The 20658-nt window shown below is 38.8% G+C and overlaps 2 protein-coding genes across 2 annotated transcripts in view; both read left to right on the forward strand.

The window, feature by feature from the left end:
• Nucleotides 1-15793, forward strand: part of LOC129251373 (uncharacterized) — a 33955-nt gene extending 18162 nt beyond the window's left edge. The window contains exon 3 of the mRNA XM_054890772.1: nt 15577-15793. Within this exon, the coding sequence (XP_054746747.1) occupies nt 15577-15793 (217 nt within the window). The remainder of the gene's footprint in view (nt 1-15576) is intronic.
• A 2687-nt stretch (nt 15794-18480) lies between these two features.
• LOC129251374 (uncharacterized) lies at nt 18481-19266 on the forward strand. The gene has a single exon (XM_054890773.1). It carries the CDS (start codon nt 18481-18483, stop codon nt 19264-19266), a length of 786 nt encoding a protein of 261 aa, XP_054746748.1.
• The last annotated feature ends 1392 nt before the right edge of the window (nt 19267-20658 follow it).

Below are 20658 nucleotides of genomic sequence, written 5' to 3' on the forward strand. Positions count from 1 at the left end.
TGAAGAGCAGTACCTTTTTTGGCTAGCTCATCAGCTCTACAGTTTTCCTCAATATCTCTGTGTCCCGGAACCCAAATAAGGCGGACATTTCTGTGCAAACGTTGATCTTAGTATAGCCGCATTCATTGATTTAATGGCCGCTTGGCTATTTGGGAATATATTTATAGTCGTTTTTGTTACGGCAAGCGTATTTAGATATGTAGCCACTTATTTTATAGCTAGAACCTCTGCCTGATAGACGCTACAGTAGTCTGGTAGTCGAACGGATAGTTCCAGTCTTTATTATTTCGAAAATACTCCATAGCCAACTTTATCGTCTAGCTTGGAACCATCTGTATAAATATTTAATTACCCCTTCTCTATGGCATTGGTGTCTGCCATTCCCTTCTTGACGGTATACTTGCCTTGAAGAGCTTGTCGAAGGTAAGTCTAGGAATAGAATAGTCTATTTCTTGTGTGTGACTGTTCAGAGTGTGCAAAATACAGGCGTGGCCAACCCACCGTTCTTTCCATAGAGCCATACTTTTGAGTCTAAGCGCCGAGGCGGCGGACACGTTTTTCCCTATGAGATTTAGTGCAGGTAAATTGATTAGCTCTTCTAGCGCTTTGTTTGTGTAGTCCTTAAAGCTTGGACCTTACTCATGATTTAAGCGTAACTCGCCTTTAGAGCAGATGGCCACCATACAAGTATTCCATATATTAAGATTGGTCCAACAACCGAAATATATATACAATGAGTAATGCGAGGTGTTAACCCCTATTTAATACCGACCGCTCTTTTGCAAGAATACATATAATGCAACGTTGGCCTTTTTTACTCCTTCCTCAATGTTAGGTTTCCATGTAAGTTTCCAGTCTAATATGAGTCCTAGGTACTTGACATTTTCTTTCAGAGGAATCTCCATACCCTTAAAACTTAGCGGTGGGATTACAGGGAGTCTATGCTTGTTTGAAAATTCCATTTTTGCGGGATTTATTTCTGGTGTGTCTCTGCAGACCTGTCTGCTTAGAGTAGTGCTGCCTAAATTAGCCGTTACCTTCCTTCTGACGAGTATTGCTTCTATCAGGGAAACAACTTGTGGTTCAACTCCAAAGTCTTCTAAAGCAGCTACATACTATAGCGCTCGCCTTTAAATTGTTGAAGGCCCCTTCTACATCTACGAAGGCAACCAAGGCAAACTCTTTATCTGATAAACATTTTTCCCTTAGTGTAGGCATGCTGCGCCGAAGAGAACTTATTTATTGGTATAACGCCCCGTATATACTCGTCCACTATCCTCTCTAGAATCTTGAGGAGAAAAGACGTAAGACTAATTGGTTTGAAGACTTTGGGGCTAGTCTGTGAGGACCTGGCTGCCTTGGGTATGAAAGAGGTTTTTGTCTCTCTGCATCCTAGCGGAATGTGGCCCATGTTAAGATAACTTCTAATGATAATTTTAATAAGCTGTGAGACAATATCCCGTGATTTCTTTAATTCCGCAGGATAGATACCGTCTATTCGAGGTGATTCATAAGGACCAAAAGTGTTGATATCCCATTTAATCCTTGCGTTTGTCACTAATAGACTTCCTAGGGGGGATTGCCTTTGATGATTAGCAGAAACGTTTTGTTCCACCAGCTTGTTTCCTGGGAAGTGTGTGTCTAGTATAATAGAAGACCTAATTATTCCTCACTTGACGTAGTCCATGTATTCCCTTGACCTTGTAGATAGCCTAGGTTACATGGCCTCTTTGAAAGAATTTTTCTTAATCTGCCCACTTCTGAAGTTTCTTCAATTACTTCGCAATAATTTTGCCAAGATTCACGTTGCGCAGTTCTGACTGCTTTTTTATACTTTTTCCGTTCGGCCTTATAGGCTTGCCAGTTCTCTGACCTTCTCGTGGCCTAGGAGAGATTAAATAACGTTCTATGGTATTTTTGTAACGATGTTAGTTTCTTGGTCCTCCAAGGGGGTATAGACTTTCCTCTGGGCCTGACACCCGGCAGCTAGCTGCTAAAGAGATATTCATTGCTTTAGTTACCTGCTTAACCAATTTATCCAGCTTCCCACAGGTCTTTGGGGGTTTTTAGGTTATTATTGTAAACTCGCCTGTCCGTTTTTTGTATATTTCTAATATTACCGACTTGAGGGGATCTAATGTCGATTTCAAACTCGATAAATCGATGGTCTGAGGACGAATTTTTGTTTGAAACGCGCCATCTCTTACCGTGGTTGGAAAACATGTCGGAAGCCAGGGTGATATCCAGAAATTCCTCTCTATTCATTGTGACAAAGGTCGGCTCTGAGCCTAAATTCAATACACTAATTTTGCTTTCTAAAATAAAGTCAAGTAAAAACCTCTAGCATTAATATCACTACTCCCCCACAAGGTGTTATGTGCATTTGCATCGCAGGAGACAACCAGGTGTTTCTTCTTCAGAGCTGCCTTTTTCACGAGCACCCAAACCTCCTCCCGCCGGGAGTCTTTTTCTTGGGCCATATAGGCGGAAGCTAGCCAAAAGCCGGTTTTCCCCAGCTCAATGCTTACCGCCACCAAGTCGCCGCTACTGAGCAGTGAAAGCAAGAAAATATTGATATTATTTCTAGCTAGGATGCAGCTGCGGATCTTACCTGTGTTTTGTACGGCAATTAGTTTGAAGCCCTTCACTCCGAGTCCGCAGATTTTGTTGCCGCATATCCATGGCTCTTGAATGAGGGTTACGCTGCGTCAACAAACCCGAGCCTTACAACATTAATTTTTTGCGCCAGTGGGGCAAGCGATTCTCCATTGAGGATGAGCATCACCTGTCTTCTTCCCTCTATAGGCTCTTTTACTTTCCCTACCTTCAGTTGCGAGTTGGCAGGTCGCTATTGCACGTTTTAAGCATTTGTTCAATTTTGTTGAGCTCTACCGGCGTGGCCGGAATCCAAGCTTGAGCTCGAGGTGTGCTTGGAATTTCTTCCTTACTACTGGCTCCCGGCCAAACCTCTCCTACCTTGGCTACGGCCAACCTGTAGAGCGTGGCTGACCTAGTATCTTCGCAGGCGATGAGCTTTGCTCCTTGCTACCTTGATACCAACCTGTATCATGTCAAAGGGGAGGGGGTCCGGGGTGTTCCTCTAGGATCTGGAGGTATACTTTGGCGATAGCCTCCACAATCGACCTCCATTTTTCCTTGGGAATTTTCCCTTCCTCCTCTCCCTTGTCAATGACGGCCTGTATCTCACCGCCGCCTTTTACGACCACACTGAATGTTGGGTATTTATGGCCACCTATTTTTTTGCTTTTTGGCGACCTTTTCTTTCGCTTTCTCTGCAGATCGTTGCCTTCATGGAGTAGCACCCGCCGGTTTTCCCAAGTTGAATATTACTCCCTTTACCCCCCTGTCCTATAATAGTACTCCGCCTAAAGGTACTAGGCACTTCTATGGCAACCTATGAAAGAGGTTGATATAAAATGGATATTGCTCACCCTAAGCGGAGTTGATCCCGAAACTCCTTGTGTTGATCGCTTGGAGACCGATTTCACCAAGACTCCTCGTCCCCCGCTGCCTCCTGCAGTCCTGCTGGGACCAGCCCTATCGCTTAAGCTCCCTCTATCTCTTATTAATAGCGGTCTGATCACTATCTTGCTCGCAGTTGTGGCAGCAGTCGGGTCCACTTTCGTCGGTTTTTTTGGGAGGACCGTCCTCCTTGTTAGATGTATATTTAATGTATAATATAAGTATTAAGGATTTAACATTCTTCTTCAAAGGAATTTCCCCGCCCTTGAAAATCATCGGGGAAACTTTAGGCAGTCTATGTAAAGGAAGTGCTTGTAAAGTGAATTAGTTCAGTTTTATCGGGGTTTGTTCCGAGTTCCCTACTCTCTGTCCAGTTACTAGCTACCAGAGTGGTCAGGTTAGAGCGCACAATATCTATAAGCGTGCTGGATTACTTGCCTTTACCCGCGATTGACAAATCTTCAGCGTAAGCTGTGACCTAGCAAACCCCCCCTCTCTAGTGTCAGCAGCAAGGGGTTAATTGTCAAAATCCAGAGGAGAGGGGAAAGGATCAGTCTCTGAAGGGTACCTTTGCACCTGTCTCCTTATTATTGTGTTGCTTAATCTGGCAGTTACCGGTCTTCTGGGAAACATGCATAGTCTCGATCAGAGCAGCAACATTAGATTTGACTCCAAAATCTTCTAGAACACCCGTTAATGTCTCCAAAAGCTTTCAAGGAAAGGCGAGTGTAAAATGATTTCTGTAGACTTGCCTTTTATGAAGCATGTTGTGCCGGGGAGAACCTGCTGATTCGTTTCCGCCTCGTTAATACTCCTTTTCAAAATTTTCAGGAGGAAGGATGAGATACTGACAGGTTTGAAGCCTTAAGGATTAGTATGTGAGGGCCTTAGGTATGAATAAGACTTTCATTTCCCTCCAATTTAACCGAATGTAGCTCCTATTCAAGTAACTTCTAACGATGACAGTAATGAACAGAGAGATTACAACCCGTGATAGCTGTAACTCTGCCGGATATGATATTTATCTTAGTCCCGATGATTAATATTATTATGCTAATAGACCATTTAATTTTCTCATTTTAATCCATTTTGTTTTTCAGAATTGATTGCCCCCCATTTTTAGCAGAGTCTTAATGCTGTACCGGCTTGTTGCCTGAGAAGTGTGCGTTTGGACGGATACCTTAAGACTCTTTCTGACGTGGCTCAAGTATTTCCCGGACCTTTGAGATAGCCTAAACTACATTTTGTCATTTTAAAAATTCTTCTTACTATGACCGCTTCTGTAGTTTCTTGAACCCCCTTATAATAGTTCTTCCAGGATTTGCGTTGCGCAGTTCTAACTACTTTTTGAAAATCTTAAAGTCAGCTTTGTAGGCTACCCAACTTCTCATGGTCTTGGCCAAATGGAATAGAATCCTATTGGATTTTCGTAACAAAGTTATTTGTTTTGTCCACCAAGGTGTCCTCTATAGTGTACAACCAGATACAAAGCTTCTAAAGAATTATTCATGTTTTTCATTACCTGATTAACCTATCCGTCCTGGTCACTTTGGCAGTAAAGCCCTCAATTTGTTGTTGTAAACTCCCCAATCGGTTTTTCGGATGTTTCTAAGCTCACACACTTGAGTAAGATGGTCAGGGTAAATCTTCCTCTCAAAACCCGTCGTCATCTCTTAACAAGGAGAGAAAATAAGTTAGAAGTCAGGGTTAAGTACAAAACTTTTGACTTAGTTTTTGTTTCGAAGGTTGGCTCTGAGCCTAAAATCAGGATACTAAGTTTATTTTCAGCGGCCGCCGTAGCCGAATGAGTTGGTGCGTGACCACCATTCGGAATACACAGGCAGAGCGTAGGTTCGAATCTTGGTGAAACGCCAAAATTAAGAAAAACATTTTTCTAATAGCGGTCGCCCCCCGCCGGCAGACAATGGCAAACTTCCGAGCGTATTTCTGCCATGAGAAAACTCCTCATAAAAATATCTGCCGTTCGGGATCGGCTTGAAACTATAGGTCCCTCCATTTGTGGAACAACATCAAGAGGCACACCACAAATAGGAGGATATATATATTTGTAAGTTTATTTTTTATTTCCCTACAATTTGTCCCTTCCGGACATTTTCGTCGCAGGAGAAAGCCAGGCGTTTCTTCAATTTTGCTGCCTCCTTAACAAGCGGCATCACTTCGTCTGGCGGGACGTTCTTTTCGTGGGCCATGTAATCAGAAGCTACCTAAAAATTGTTTTTACCTAGCTCCATGCTTGTGACTACCAAATCTCCGCTTCTAAGCTGTGGAAGCAAAAATATGGTTATATTATCTTTTACTAATATACAAGTACGAGTCCTTCACTCCCAAACCGCAAATTTTGATCCACGGTTCTTTGATGAGGGCTACATCGTGTTCACCGGCAGCCAAGCGGACTGAAATGTGTAAATACATAAGTCAAGGATATTTCGGGAGATGTTGTTGTTGCATGTGTGAATTATTGTTTTTATATAGGGTAAGACTCCGTCAGAAAATATGAGATTTGCAAGTGGTCTTTCGATTTCTTTGAAACTTTGGGAAATATTAGTTCTAGGTAAGATACATTCGAGCCTAAAAGGATTTTGAAAAATTTTCAAAATTGAGTTATCTACGCCATGTTGAAAATCGGGACCGTGTTTTTTCAAAAATCAATATTTCTTGAACCGTTGGATGGATTTCAATGCAATTTACAGACAATATAGAAACAAATAAGTAGTTTAAATTAGTATTATGTTAAAAAAAAAATTTCGAAATTTTGACCAAAAAAAAGTCAAAAAAATTTTTTGAATCAATTTTTAGTTGATTTGGTCAGTTTTTTAGATTTTCTGTTATACACGTAACGATTCCTTATGATTTAACCTTTATTTTGAAAAAAAAAAAATTATGGTGTCTATAATAGTTCTCGAGATATTGCGATTTTAGTGGAAGCGCGCACGCACGGTTCGCGTACGCACGCACGGTTCGCGCTGCGTTATGTGTTCCTGTATGAAGTGACTGGAGCAGACTGCTGCAGGTCTGTGCGCGTTTTTCTACTCACGCGCTGCGTAACCGCGAACTTGACGGTGCGCGCTTCCACTAAAATCGCAATATCTCGAGAACTATTATAGACACCATAAAATTTTTTTTTTTCAAAATAAAGGTTAAATCATAAGGAATCGTTACGTGTATAACAGAAAATCTAAAAAACTGGCCAAATCAACTAAAAATTGATTCAAAAAATTTTTTTGACTTTTTTTTGGTCAAAATTTCGAAATTTTTTTTTTAACTATAATACTAATTTAAACTACTTATTTGTTTCTATATTGTCTGTAAATTGCATTGAAATCCATCCAACGGTTCAAGAAATATTGATTTTTGAAAAAAACACGGTCCCGATTTTCAACATGGCGTAGATAACTCAATTTTGAAAATTTTTCAAAATCCTTTTAGGCTCGAATGTATCTTACCTAGAACTAATATTTCCCAAAGTTTCAAAGAAATCGAAAGACCACTTGCAAATCTCATATTTTCTGATGGAGTCTTACCCTATACAAATGTACGTTTATATACATTTGCATATGCAATATGTCATCGAATATGTACGCTACTAGCTGACCCGACAGACGTTGCAATATTGGCACACATCGTTCATTGGTCCAATAGAAATGATTTCGTAATTGATTTGCACGTTATAATTGAATCCAGCTCGATAGGGGTTAAACACAACATGTCTGTGTTATTTATTTTTATTTCATCGATACCGTACAACTTCATTCCGCGCTTCGTGTTGTTCGCCAGATTGATTTGCTCTTGTATATCTTTGGCTGCCAGCATTACAAGTTCTGCGACTTAAGTTTGTACGTCTAATTCTTCATAACCAAGTACATATATCATGTGTTATGTTAGTAACGTGGATGTAGTTTACACAAACTTACCAAAACTCCATATTAAATTGAACCTAATATTACGCGTGATAGCTCTGAACTAACCGTGATATGCACTAAGAAATTCAGTTTTTTTACATCCTTTTTAAGAAAAAATACATAAATTATTTTATATGTATTTTATATCAATATAAAAACTTCGACCGAAGCATTTGTTTGAAACGGTATTCAGTTTTTTTTATCTGTGGCACACATTCTGTCAACGTTATGTCAAGCGCCATAAGGTTACATTAAAAAGTTTACATTGTCAAAACTGCGAAAGTTACATTAGAAAATCATTACAAATATTAATATTGCGTTTCAGTATTCTTAAACTTTCTAATTTTCCCCTCAATTTTCTTAATTGTTTTTTTATTTTATAAGAACCTTCTCCTGACAATAACAAGCAGAACAAAAAAAAATTAACCAAATCGGTCTAGCCGTTCACACGTAATGCCGTGATCAAAGAAAATATGGATCCACTTTTATATATTATATGTACATATGTAAGTATATATTCTAGAAAAATTGAAATTGGATTACAATATACGTAATATAAGAGTTGGTTTAAAATGGTTTTGTGAATGCCAACACATTATTTTTATATTGTGATATACCATTATTATGTATGATATATAGTATGTACGTTCATTTATGTATTATATGTAATGAAACACACCATGAATTAATTTCAGAACTTTATTAAAATTTACACCCGTCAGGCGCGTAGACACACAACCTTGGTTCACAACTTAGTAGTAGAAAAAAACGCACCGCGCGTTTATCCCGGTATATGTATACTCAACATCAACTCAGGGCGCCAATTTTTGTTATATAATTTTTTTATGTAATTGAAAAAAATCTGTGTGAAAGGTTTAATTTAATGTTTTCTGAGAGATCACGCCACCGATCGTGCTTTGGTTGTACAACGTAGTGGTTCTGCCAGTTTTAACGTATGGATGCCTGGTTTGGTGGGAAATTCTTCGGAAGGGCTATAATATTACTAAACTGGGGAGGGTGGAAAGGACTGCATTGGCTGCAAACTGGAGTTTAAGGGTCGTGCCACGGCAATCTTTGCAAATAGGCAGAATTGGATCGAGGGGAAAATCTGCGCCGAAGCTGGTACCACTGTCTTCACTGACGGATACAACATGGAATCGGGAGTCGGAGCAGGGGTTTTCTCTAACTCACCCTGCCAAGGTTTTTCAGGCAGAATTCTTTGCGATCCTGCAGGCATGCAAAATTTTTAGGGAACGTGGGATGGAGATATTAACAGTTGTTTCCGATATTTAAGCCGTGATCAAGGCTCTGTCATCGCCATGACCATGCATGGTGGTAATCCAAGTCACCTCTTGTAAGGAGGAGATAAAGTCTTTTAAGCGCGCTGCTAACATTTCTTTGATCTGCGTTCCAGGACATTGGAACATAGAGGAAAATGAAGTTGCTGATGAGCTTACCAGTACGGGGACTGAATTTGCCTTTCAAATCTCCTACCGGGTCATCGGTATCCTCCTGACAGCTATTAAAGGGGAATTGCTTAGCTTATTCCTGTATAATAGAAAGAGAACTCAGAAAATCCTGAGGACTCCACGCCATTCAATTTCCAAACTCGTAACTGTATTTACCGGTCTTTGGACGATCGGCACACATGGCTTAAATCCAGGTTCGACATTTCACACACATTGCAGAAGCTGTGGGATCCTTCAGAGAAGGAGACTGTTAAGCACTTTCTCTGTAAACATCCAGGTTTAGCAGCTAGACGATTTAGGTCACTGGGTACTCCTTTCTTCGTAAGGATCGGACAGTGCGCTAACCTAAATCCCATGAATCTTCTAAATTACATTAACAGCTCAGCGTGGCTGTAGATAGCTTCCTGTTGGAGGTCTTGTACAGGTATTGAAACTGCGCTTTAGTGCTACTTGAGGAGTGCCAGAGTGGTACCTCAACCACTTCACCTACCTACCTACCTGTGGAGAGAAATGTGTGGTGTTTTCAATTTTTGTGTGGACAAAACTCCGTGTGGTGTTTGTATCGTCGATGCTCTAAAATCCCTTACCAGCAAACCTTTTAAAACTCAATTGTACTGAAAGTACTTAACAGCTGCATTTGAGCCTTCTCATTTCATGAACACTCTCTGGTTATACAGTTTATTGACCAGTGCTTTAAATTAAAGGTATCTGAGCTGTGCTTGTAGCACATTCCTATTTATCTTAAGAAAGCATTAAAACACCTTAGGCATTACTCTGGATTTCAGTGCCGTTTACAGGAATTTTACTATTTAAACAAGTTCTTATACAGAAATTACATCCTGAATTTCGAAAACAATATTATTTTGAACTCGAAGGCCTTTTGGAAATTCAATGTTTTTTATAATAGTAAATGTACAAATTCTGTCATATAATCTGTCAATTTATTTGCTGACTTTTCGTTCTAATTTTGAACCCGACTTGAATATCGATTCTAGTTTGCCTTCTAATAGTTTTTCACTTTTTAATTTTGGGTCATTGTGCCTATCCGTTACTGATATCGTAAAGTATTATAAAGTTCAAGCACATATCGAAAACTGACTCGGATGGCCTCTCGGCCATCTTACTGAAGAACTGCTTGTGTCTTTCTGAGCCTGTTAAAACTATGATATATTTAATAAATCGTTGTCCTCTGGTATCTTTGTTGATAACTGGAAATTAACATCCGTAGCCGAATGGCTTGGTGCGTGACTACCATTCGGAATTCAGAGAGAACGTAGGTTCGAATCTCGGTGAAAGACCAAAATGAAGAAAAAGTTTTTTTCTAATAGCGGTCACCCCTCGGCTAGCAATGGCAAACCTCCGAAGTGTATTTCTGCCATGAAAAAGCTCCATATAAAATATATCTGCCGTTTGGAGTCGGCTTGGAACTAAAGGTCCTTCCATTTGTGGAACAACATTAATAGGCATACCACAAATAGGAGGAGGGGCTCGGCCAAACACTCAAAAAGTGTGTACGCGCCAATTATATATAATATATATATACATATATACTCATATATTTAAGAGTGTAAATAAAACGATGTCTCGAAGCTATCGTCTATCTCATATCTATTTGAGATAACTGTGAATGATAAGTTATATTTTCCAGTCAAAGGCCTAATATCTACCAACCAGCATGGTTTCGTTGCAAGTTGATCAACTGTCACTAATTTGTCTATTTTCAATGATTAATGCATTTCAGTCTTCCAGAACAGATCTCAAGTTGATACAATTTATACTGACTCCTCTAAAGCATTTGACAAAGTATCGCACCGAATACTCTTGTCGAAGCTTGCGTCAATGGGTATATACCCCACGTTTTTGTCGTGGATCAAATCATATTTGTCTAATAGGCACTGCGTAGCCGTTGATAATGCGACAGTCCGTACATTTATTGCGTCCTCTGGTGACCCGAAGAGAAGTATTAGGACCTTTTTTAGATCCTTTTTATTCTCTTTATTAACGATATTGGTTTATACTTTTCACTTGCTGAACATTTTTGCTATGCTGATCATCTTAAAATATTTGCGGTGATTAACAGTGCTAGTGACTCTGAAAAGTTGCAATCCAACTTATACAATGCCCAGAACTGATGCTATTTAAATCGCTAAATACAATATAAGCACATGCTTTCACGTAAATCAACCAATCCTTTGCATACTTTATATAGTATTGCTGGCTTACCTCTGCAATCCGTTGAATAAATTAAAGACTTACGCGTTATTTTCACCTCTATGTTGAATGTCACTAACCACGTTAACCACGTCATAATGCGGTTGTATTCGATGCTAACATTCGTACGCCGAAATTGTTCTGCATTTACTAACCCACACACTCTCAAAACATTGTATTGTGCTTTTGTTAGATCGAAATTAGAGCATACCGCAATTATTTGGAGACCGTAGCAAATAGGTCTCTCTAACCGGATTGAGAGAGTTCTGAAAGTTTTTCTTCGTTTCGCGCTCCGATCTTTAAACTTTTTCAAACCTTTACCATCGTACGGTTCTTGATGTTTATCGACTGAATTAAAAACATTTAATAGCAGACGATCTATTCTATCGTGCTCATTTATTATTCGTATCATTACTGGAACTAATGATTGTCCCTCCATTTAAGTAAAATTCAACCTAATATTCCTAATAGGGACCTTTCACAGCACGAAACCTTTAAAATTGACTTCTCGGTTACCAATTATGGGTCGAATGCTCCTATTTCTAGGGCATCAGCAGATTTAAATTTGTTTTTCAATTCTCTTTGTCCTGATTTTATTGTACTTTAGCTTAACATAGTCAAAGACAAATAAACAAATAAATAAATAAATAAAAAATGTTAGCGAATATGAAAAAATCAAATAGCAACGATGCCACCGGTGATGTTTGTTCTAAAAATTTTACTTTTCCTTGAATTTTACTAAAAGTTTCTAGAGTTAACAACAAACAATCTTTCTAGAGAAAGCCTTGTATTACACCGCGTTACACACATTCTGTCCTATGAACCAAATATACTTTTTCGGAAAGGGGAGAAAAAATAAAAATACACGTGTATAGGCGATTTTCATGTGCACGTCACAATTTTTTTTTTGTATTTTATAACTTGAAACGAACAATTTTTGTATGCATATCTGTATAGCCACACGATCTCAGGATTAGCTTAACGGATTTGAATGAAATTGGGCACACAGATAGTGTATCACATTTCTAGACTTTTCACATAGGTGTTGCCACTGACAATGTTTCACAGGGTTGCCACCTGTTCGATATTTAAAAAAAAAATTGCATGAGATATGCCGATGTGGGTATCGAAAGAAAGGTATTTCACTCCGCATTACAATAGAGATATAAAACCCCGAATTTTTTTATTAATTTTATTGTATTAAAATTAAAAATTGTTACATTAAAAATTTTAATGTTTTTAAAGAAACTTGGGCCTTTTATTTTTACGTTTGTAAGCATTTGTGTCAGTATCGCGACAAATAGACCAACAGTATTCGCCAAGCATATACGTAATGTCTTGTCCTTTAAAGCGCGTTTCAATAGCCGCAATGTCCTGATGGAACCTTTCGCCATGTTCATCGCTACAAGCTCCTAAATCACTAGGGAAACAATCTAAATGATTGTGAAGGAAATGGACCTTTAGCGACATTAATATGCCCATTTCGCCATATGCCGAAATCATTTCTGCAAAAATATTTTTATAATTGTCAGATCGTTTGTTGCCAAGAAACTGCTCAATAACGGCAACTGTGACTTTCCATGCACGTTGTTCGATAGCATCCAATTTTGATGAAAATGCATAACCTGTAACTATTTTTTTATCTGCGGACCACTGAAAGCACCTTAAATTATACACATCATTAAAAAAATAAAGTTACTAAGTAATCTTTGCGCCACTCAGTTTCGGAAAAATATTGCGCAAACTTGCAATCGCCTCGCCCTCACGATCCAGTTTTTTAACAAAATTTGATACGACGCCGAGCTTAATGTGTAGTGATGGCAAAATAATTTGAGATGACTGCACTAATGGTAGATTTTCTATACTTTCTACGCCTACTTTGTAGCATCTTCGCGGCTTCCACTTAAATTTAGTGTAATGTTGATCTCTTTTGCGACCTTCCCATGTACACAAAAAGCACGGGTGGGTTGGAAATCCACGCTTAACACCCTTAAATTAATGAGTAATCCGACCACTTTTAGATCGCAGCATATTTTCCAATTATGCTCTTGGTAGTTTATCAGCTGTAATATTAATTCCATGCCTTCGTATGTTTCTTTGAGGTTGTGGGCATATGCGATCGGGACAGCTGGATGTTTGTTACCGATATGAAGCAGCACTACTTTAAGGCTGTTGACCGATGCATCGATGAAAAGTCACCACTCCTCTGAAATATGAGGGTAACCAATTTTTTCAAACATCGAATCAGTATCACAACAATAAGCCAGGTTTTTCCCCCGATCTTCGTGCAATTTAAAAAATTCGTCATATGGAATACTGCTGAGTCGATCACGAGCGGCTGTTATTTTAAAATCAGCCGCCACTATCTTCCACTGCTTAAAGCGTGATGCAAAGAGTTCGGCTGTTCTCTTTGACAAATTTCCTTCGCGTACAAGGTCATTGAAGTCGGCTTGCGTTACTAAATGCGGCACTGCAGTCCCAAGTTCACTGGGTGTTGGTACAAATTCCGATACTTCTGGTTCCCCGCATCTCACATTCGATGCAAGAAATGTTGATAGCATTGTTGGTGCTACTGTTGGTTCTCCTTCCCTTAATTCGGGAACATCATCAAAAATCTCCATTGAAGCCGCTATACGTTCTTCTGGTGAGTACAGAACCGCTGGAATAACCGATTCTACATTAGCGTAGCGAATTTTGTTGCGGCGAAAGTATTGGTACCCTTTAGTTTGAGTAAAAGTTACGCAAAAGTAGCACAGTTCACTGCAGTGCTCCGTACGTGGTAGCCAAATTGTGGGTACAGAGTACTTTATTGTTAACCTTCCATCAGTAAACTTGCATAAATTTCTATAGCAATAGTCGCACACGACTTCCGGAGTATACCACAAGTGAGGAACATAAGCAGTCTTGAATATTTTCTGAAACGAATTAACCAATGTTTTTGTGATATTTTTAAAATTTTTACTTGGTGCGAATAAGCCACAAACGTAACAAAAGTTATTTCGACTCGGGCACTGCATTTTTCGTAAGATGAAATATACAGAGACGTTTTCGCGCAACAGAACAATTGTCAAAGTATACGTCTCCTAGTAGCGCAACTGTCAGATGATCAGAACTTCTGGAACTGTAACAAACACACAAACGGTACAGAGAGTGTTGTATGAAACAATAAATTAAAGGTTAATAAGTTGTTTAAAAATTTGGAGTCCCTTCAAGTTATGCCGAAAATTTAGAAAAAAAAATTAAAAAAAAAAAAAAAATTCAAGAAAATCTGAGAATTGATAACATTTTTTTTTTAATTTTACATAATAAAAACATTTCCACTAGTCTGCCTGCAGAAATTCAGCGCGATTGGATCACGGGTTAAAAATTGATCCAAAGTTTTTCACACTGGCGGACTACGAGCTCTATATTTTATACATAAAAAAAAATTCTGACGTGTACATGAAAATCGCCGATACACGTGTATTTTTATTTTTTCTCCCCTTTCCGAAAAAGTATATTTGGTTTATAGGACAGAAAAAAAGTTCGTTTTTGTAACGCAGTGTTATTGAATCGAGAGCGCCCATGGGATAATTAATAGTTTTATTAATAATATACTTCGTGTGAAACAATGTGTATCTTAATTGAAATGTAATTTTAAATAATGTGTAAAGTTTTAAAGTACATGTAAAATGGAAAAAAGCGCAATTCTTGGCAGAGATTCCCAACGAACGCCCGACTCGGCACATACATTTTTGATGCCGGTTGCATCCGATATCTAGTGTACGCTTAGCCTGCCACCTTACATAACATATATGCATACATTTAACTGGCTGTTTCGCCCTTTTATTGGGTATTTGGCCGAGCTCCTTCTCCTATTTCTTGTGTGTGGTTTGGGCAGAAGTGTTTCTAATAGCCCCGCTCGTCATCCTAACGTGGAACAGATCAGGACAAACAGCTGTTAGCGGAAACCGAAGCCAGATGAAAACACTAGTGAATGCCGCTAAAATAAATTGTTTTGCTATCTAATAAATATTTAAGATAAATATGAATACTAACAATACGCCACGACCTGGTGGTGGAAGTACAGAATAAATTCCGAAACTTCAAATTGAAAATGGAGACTGTAGCATATTTGTATTTTATAATTTATTAATGTATTTATTTTTATATGGCAATACCTTCAACTTGTTAAGATTTAATTTGAAGTTGTCTTATATGGCAATGCCCTAAAATTGTAATGATTACAAGATGTCTTTTTCAAAATCTAAATTTGAATTTTCTAATAGGATTGATTTTGCTTATAAGAAGCCTGCGCGCTTTTGGAAAAAACCCATTCCGTTTGGTAATCGGCGTTTTCCGGCATTTCTATTACGATTAAAAATACTAGAGTTAAATTTTACAAAAGTAAACTACATTTTATGATAAAAGAAATACAACTTTACAAGTTTAAATAATAAAAGAAATTTGGTTCATACCAGCAACGACCGCACATGAACATTTACTACGTGTAGTGCGCGTTATAATGGTGAGCGTAGTCCAGCAAAAGTTGAAGAGTTCATTGCAGCAATTTCAACTTTCAAAGCGGTGGAGAAAATTGTGGATGCTGCCGAATGGTGGCGTGGCATTAAGGAGCAAGTCGCTGATTTTGCAGACGTTACACGTAGTCTGCGCGAAAGTTTTGCACCTTCAAAACCGGCCTGGAGATTTATGCCGAAATCTTTGATTTAAAGCAACAGAAGAGTGAACCGAAGGACACCTTTGTTCGGAAGAAGCGAGCGTTATTTTCGCAGGTAGATGTCGTTCCTGCCGAAGCAGAACAACTAGATATGCTGTTTGGTATGGTACATGCACAAATCCGGGAAAGAGTAAGCCGACAGAAGATATCATCTTATGAAAATTTGCTCAGCGAGGCTCGAGAAGCCGAACTGTTTTAAGTGAACGTAGGAGTGGAAACTCCGATCAAACTGCAAAAAGTGTTAACAGTGAAGTGGCATTGCGTTGCAATTTTCAGGTTTAGCTTTAAATGTTGTAAATACCGAAATGTGAAGTGTGAAATTACGTTAGCTGATGGTAGTACTTCTACGCAAGAATGCTTATCCACTGTGTGTAAAATAATTATTGGAGGTCGATGTCTCATCATTCAGTTCATGGTGTTACTCGTACCTAACGCTACCAGTAATCGGACTTTGATTGGCACGCACTTTCTTGAACAGGCTGGTATAGTTCTTAATATGGGCCAGAAATATTGGTATTTCGAGAGCGATGCCATGAAGCATTTTGATTTTGCACCACCTTTGCCTCTAAGGCTGAATCTGATAGAGACTGTAAAAGTGTCGAGCACGCGACCGAAACGAAGGGTACAAGAAGAGCCTGAGCGAGTAATAGATAGACAGAAAATTTACATATCCGAGTTCGAGTCTTATGGTCTAGAAATTCCAAATAATAACTATTCATCACACTCAATACAAGTAATATTTAAAGATGCTTTGCCAGCCGATGCTGTAACTCCAGACAGAAAACTACAGCCATCACTATTTAATGGTATAATTTACAATGTCGCAAACCGATTTTACGAGGCTTTATTCCATAGACTTCAAAATATTAACATCAACTGATGGTAAGGATTTGAATCAGGAGCAGAAAAGACAGCTCGACAGCGTACTTCATAATCACGTAGAAGCGTTTGGGAAAATCGACGAACCGACTCCATATGCAGAGCACAAAATTGATACGAGGGACCATGACCCTATTTTTAGTTCACCTTAACGACTCTCTTTCGCGGAAACATGTCAGTTAAGGAGTGAAAAACAAAATATGATTGATAGCGGCATTATCGAAGAATGTGAGTCTGCATGGGCATCTCCAGTAGTCATGGTACCTAAGAAGGATGGTAGAATACGTGTTTGTGTTGATTATCGGAAGATAAATGCCGTAACTATACCAGACAGGTACCCGTTACCTCGCATAGATGATATTTTGCACGCTGCAAAGAGCACGAAGTTTATGACAACCTTAGATCTCCAAAGCGGATACTATCAAATCAAGGTGCGAGAGCAAGATCGTAATAAAACATGTATCATTACACCATTTGGCACATTTTGTTTCAAACGAATGCCATTCGGGCTGCGGAATGCGCTTGCAACGTTTCAACGTCTTATTGACCGCTTTAAAGCAGCAGTTCCAAAAGTGCAACTTCTAGCCTATAGAGATGACCTTATTGTTTGCTCACCATCCTTTATGCAACACATCGAGAGTCTCCATAGCATCTTAGGCAAGCTGTGCGAATTCAGGCTCCATATCAACAATTTGAAAAGTACATTTTGCTGTAAAAAGTGAGATATCTTCGTCATATCCTCGCTGGTATATATGTGGATCCAGAAAAGACGAACGCAATAAGTCAGCGAAAAGAGCCTAGAAATACGAAAGAACTTATATCTTTTATCCAAACATGTTCATGGTACAGGCGATTTATTAAACAATACGCAGAAATAGCTAAACCCCTAACTGATTTAACAAAAAAGAATGCTATATGGTATTGGTCAGAAAAGCAAAAATCCTCATTGCATGCTCTGAAAACTACTATGTTGGCATCAGGGCCGATCTTAAAGCAGGTTCAAGACAACATGCCATTTGTAGTTAAAACAGATGCCAGCGCATATGCGTTAGGTGCAGCATTACTCCAGGGGGAGGGGAAAGATGAGCATCCCATCGAATACGCGAGCCGACTTTTAACCGCAGCAGAACGAAATTATTCCACAACTGAGAGGGAAGCATTAGCTATATTATGGGATTGTTCTAAGCTCCGAGGATATATCGAGGGAGCTGAAATTATACTAATGACTGACCATCAGCCATTGAAATGGTTACTTACGATGAAATCCCCAACAGGACGTCTCGCAAGATGGGCGTTGCAAATACAACAATACAACTTCCAAGTGAAGTATACACCCGGCAAAAGCTATTGTTTAGCTGGCATGTTACCTCTTCCGCCATGCGATGCAGAGGATCATACTAATTCGCCTACCTGTATTTGAGCTTTTCATGTCGACGTGCCTAGAAGATATGGGACAGAAATACGTGAGGAGCAACTCAAGGACGAGTACATTAAAGAATAATATTATCTTTGGATTCGCAAGATGACAATCTGATGCTTTGGACTAACAGAGGGTATGTTTAAACGATGGAATACTCTACTGTTATAATAGCGACACAGAAGACGCACAGTAGGAACCACAACTACTCATGAACGCAAACTGATCCTGAAGAAGTACCACGACGAAGATTCAGCTAGTCACTACGGTGTAGCACGCATAATATCTCGTATTTCTAATCGATACTATTGGCCAGGTATGCGCACAGAAATCGCTAAGCATATAAGAAGCTGTATTGAATGCCAACGATACACGGAAGCCAATATGAATGCAATGGCTCTTTTGCAAACAACAAGTGGCAATAAACGGTTCGAGGTTATATCAGTTAATCTTTTTGGGCCATTGCCACAAACGGAAGGTGGATTCCAGTGGATTTTGATAGCAGAAGATGTTGCCTCGCGTTGGGTCGAAGTTTTTCCTCTACGTGAAGCTACTTCCGAAGCCTGCGCAAAGACACTAATAGACGAAATATTTCTACGTTACGGTATACCTCGTCGACTGAAATCTGATAATGATGTCCAGCATATACCTTCCATTAGATTTGCAATGAACAGCGCCAAATGCCAAAGCACGAGTTTTACTCCAGCGTATCTCACTTTTGGACGAGAAATGCGAACTCTTGACGATGTACAACATGATGTTCGGGCAATAGTAGAGAGCGAAACTTTTATTCCACAAATTTCCCTTTATCTTCGAAACATCACTGAGAATTTAAAGCCAGCAAAAGAAATTGAGCAGCGTCTTCAAGACAAGAACAAAACTTTCGTTGATAAACACAGACGTCCCCAAACTAGTGACAACGCACACTCTGAGTCAAGCAGCACGGGGCATACAGCGAAATTCGTGCCCAAAAGAGATGGTCCTTACGTTATTGCACGGAAGATTGGTTCAACCTCGTACGAGATTGCATCCCGGGAAAACCTAAACATGCCGTTAGGTACATATCATGTGTCCCCTCTCACATTATATAGTATAAGGGCACTGATAGGAAGAACCTCCCAATCCTCTCCAGCCTTTGAAGAAGCGTGGCCGACCAAAGAAAAGCCGTAACCAGTAGATGTTGGCTTGTTCTCGGGACGAGTTCCTCACGTCAAAGGGGGAGACAGTAACATTCTTGTATTTAATAATTTATTAAAGTATTTATTTTTATATGGCAATACCTTCAACTTGTTAAGATTTAATTTGAAGTTTTCTTATATGGCAATGCGCTAAAATTGTAATGATTACTAGATGTCTTTTTCAAACTGATTGATTTTGCCTATAAAAAGCCTGCGCGCTTTTGGAAAAACCCCATTCCGTTTGGTAATCGGCGTTTTCCGGCGTTTCTATTACGATTAGAAATACTAGAGTTAAATTTTACAATAAAGTAAATTACATTTTATGAAAAAAAAATCCAACTTTACAAGCTTTAAATAATAAAAGAAATACAACTTTACAAGTTTAAATAATAAAAGAAATACAACTTTACAAGACTTAATAAATAAAATCAAAACTCTAAAAACCATGTGTGTACTAATAGGAAACCGAAAAATTAAAATCATCCAAAAAATCTACACAAAATAAAGAACAAGTATATGAAACCGAAGCAGACGCTGTATCCAAATGGGTTGGTGCGTGTTTATCATTCGGAAGTACGTAGGTTTGAATATCCGTGCATAATACACCAAAGTTTTTTCTAATAGCGGTCACCCCTCGGCAGACAATGGCAAACCGCCGAAGTGTATTTCTGCCATGATAAAGCTCTTCATAAAAAACATCTGCCGTTCGGAGTCGGCTTAAAGCATTTGTGGAACAACATCAAGACGCCCACCACAAATAGGGGGAGGAGTTCGGCCAAACACCCAAACTTATACTTATGTATGAAAACCAAACTTATACTTATCTATGAAGCCGAACTTGCCAAAGAAACCAACTAGATATTTAAAAAGAAAATACCAAGTAGAAAACGTAATGCCGATTCTTTGACAGAAGTGGGTAATCAACGCGGATCCCCGGATCCTAATGCAAAAAAAAACAATAGCTATTAAAACAGCTAGGCCACCTCCAATTGTTATTAATGACTTTAAAAAATTGTGTTCCCAAGTTCTTTGTAAAGATAATAAATAATGGTAAGGAAGTTCTAAGTAACGAAAATATTCCTTGGCTCAGTTATGAAGAGAAACAAACAAGGGCAATAAGAGGACTAGTAGAAGACCTTCTTTACACATTTGATCAAGAATTAATTGCCAAAAATATCCTAAATCAAAAATCAAATTCTAATCAACAAGGTGTAATCAACAAATTTATATGGAAGCCCAAAAAACCACTGAAATGTTTCTTTTGACATTTGATCCATCTGAAGATGTGTAAAGCAGTTTGGAAATAACAACCATTTTTAACCTAATTTTTAGGACCATTTAGCTTCACTTTCATAACCTTCTGTACATAGGTAGTTGCCAATAG

This window comes from Anastrepha obliqua, unplaced genomic scaffold (assembly GCF_027943255.1).
Source record: "Anastrepha obliqua isolate idAnaObli1 unplaced genomic scaffold, idAnaObli1_1.0 ptg000012l, whole genome shotgun sequence".
Classification (NCBI taxonomy): Eukaryota; Metazoa; Arthropoda; class Insecta; order Diptera; family Tephritidae; genus Anastrepha; species Anastrepha obliqua.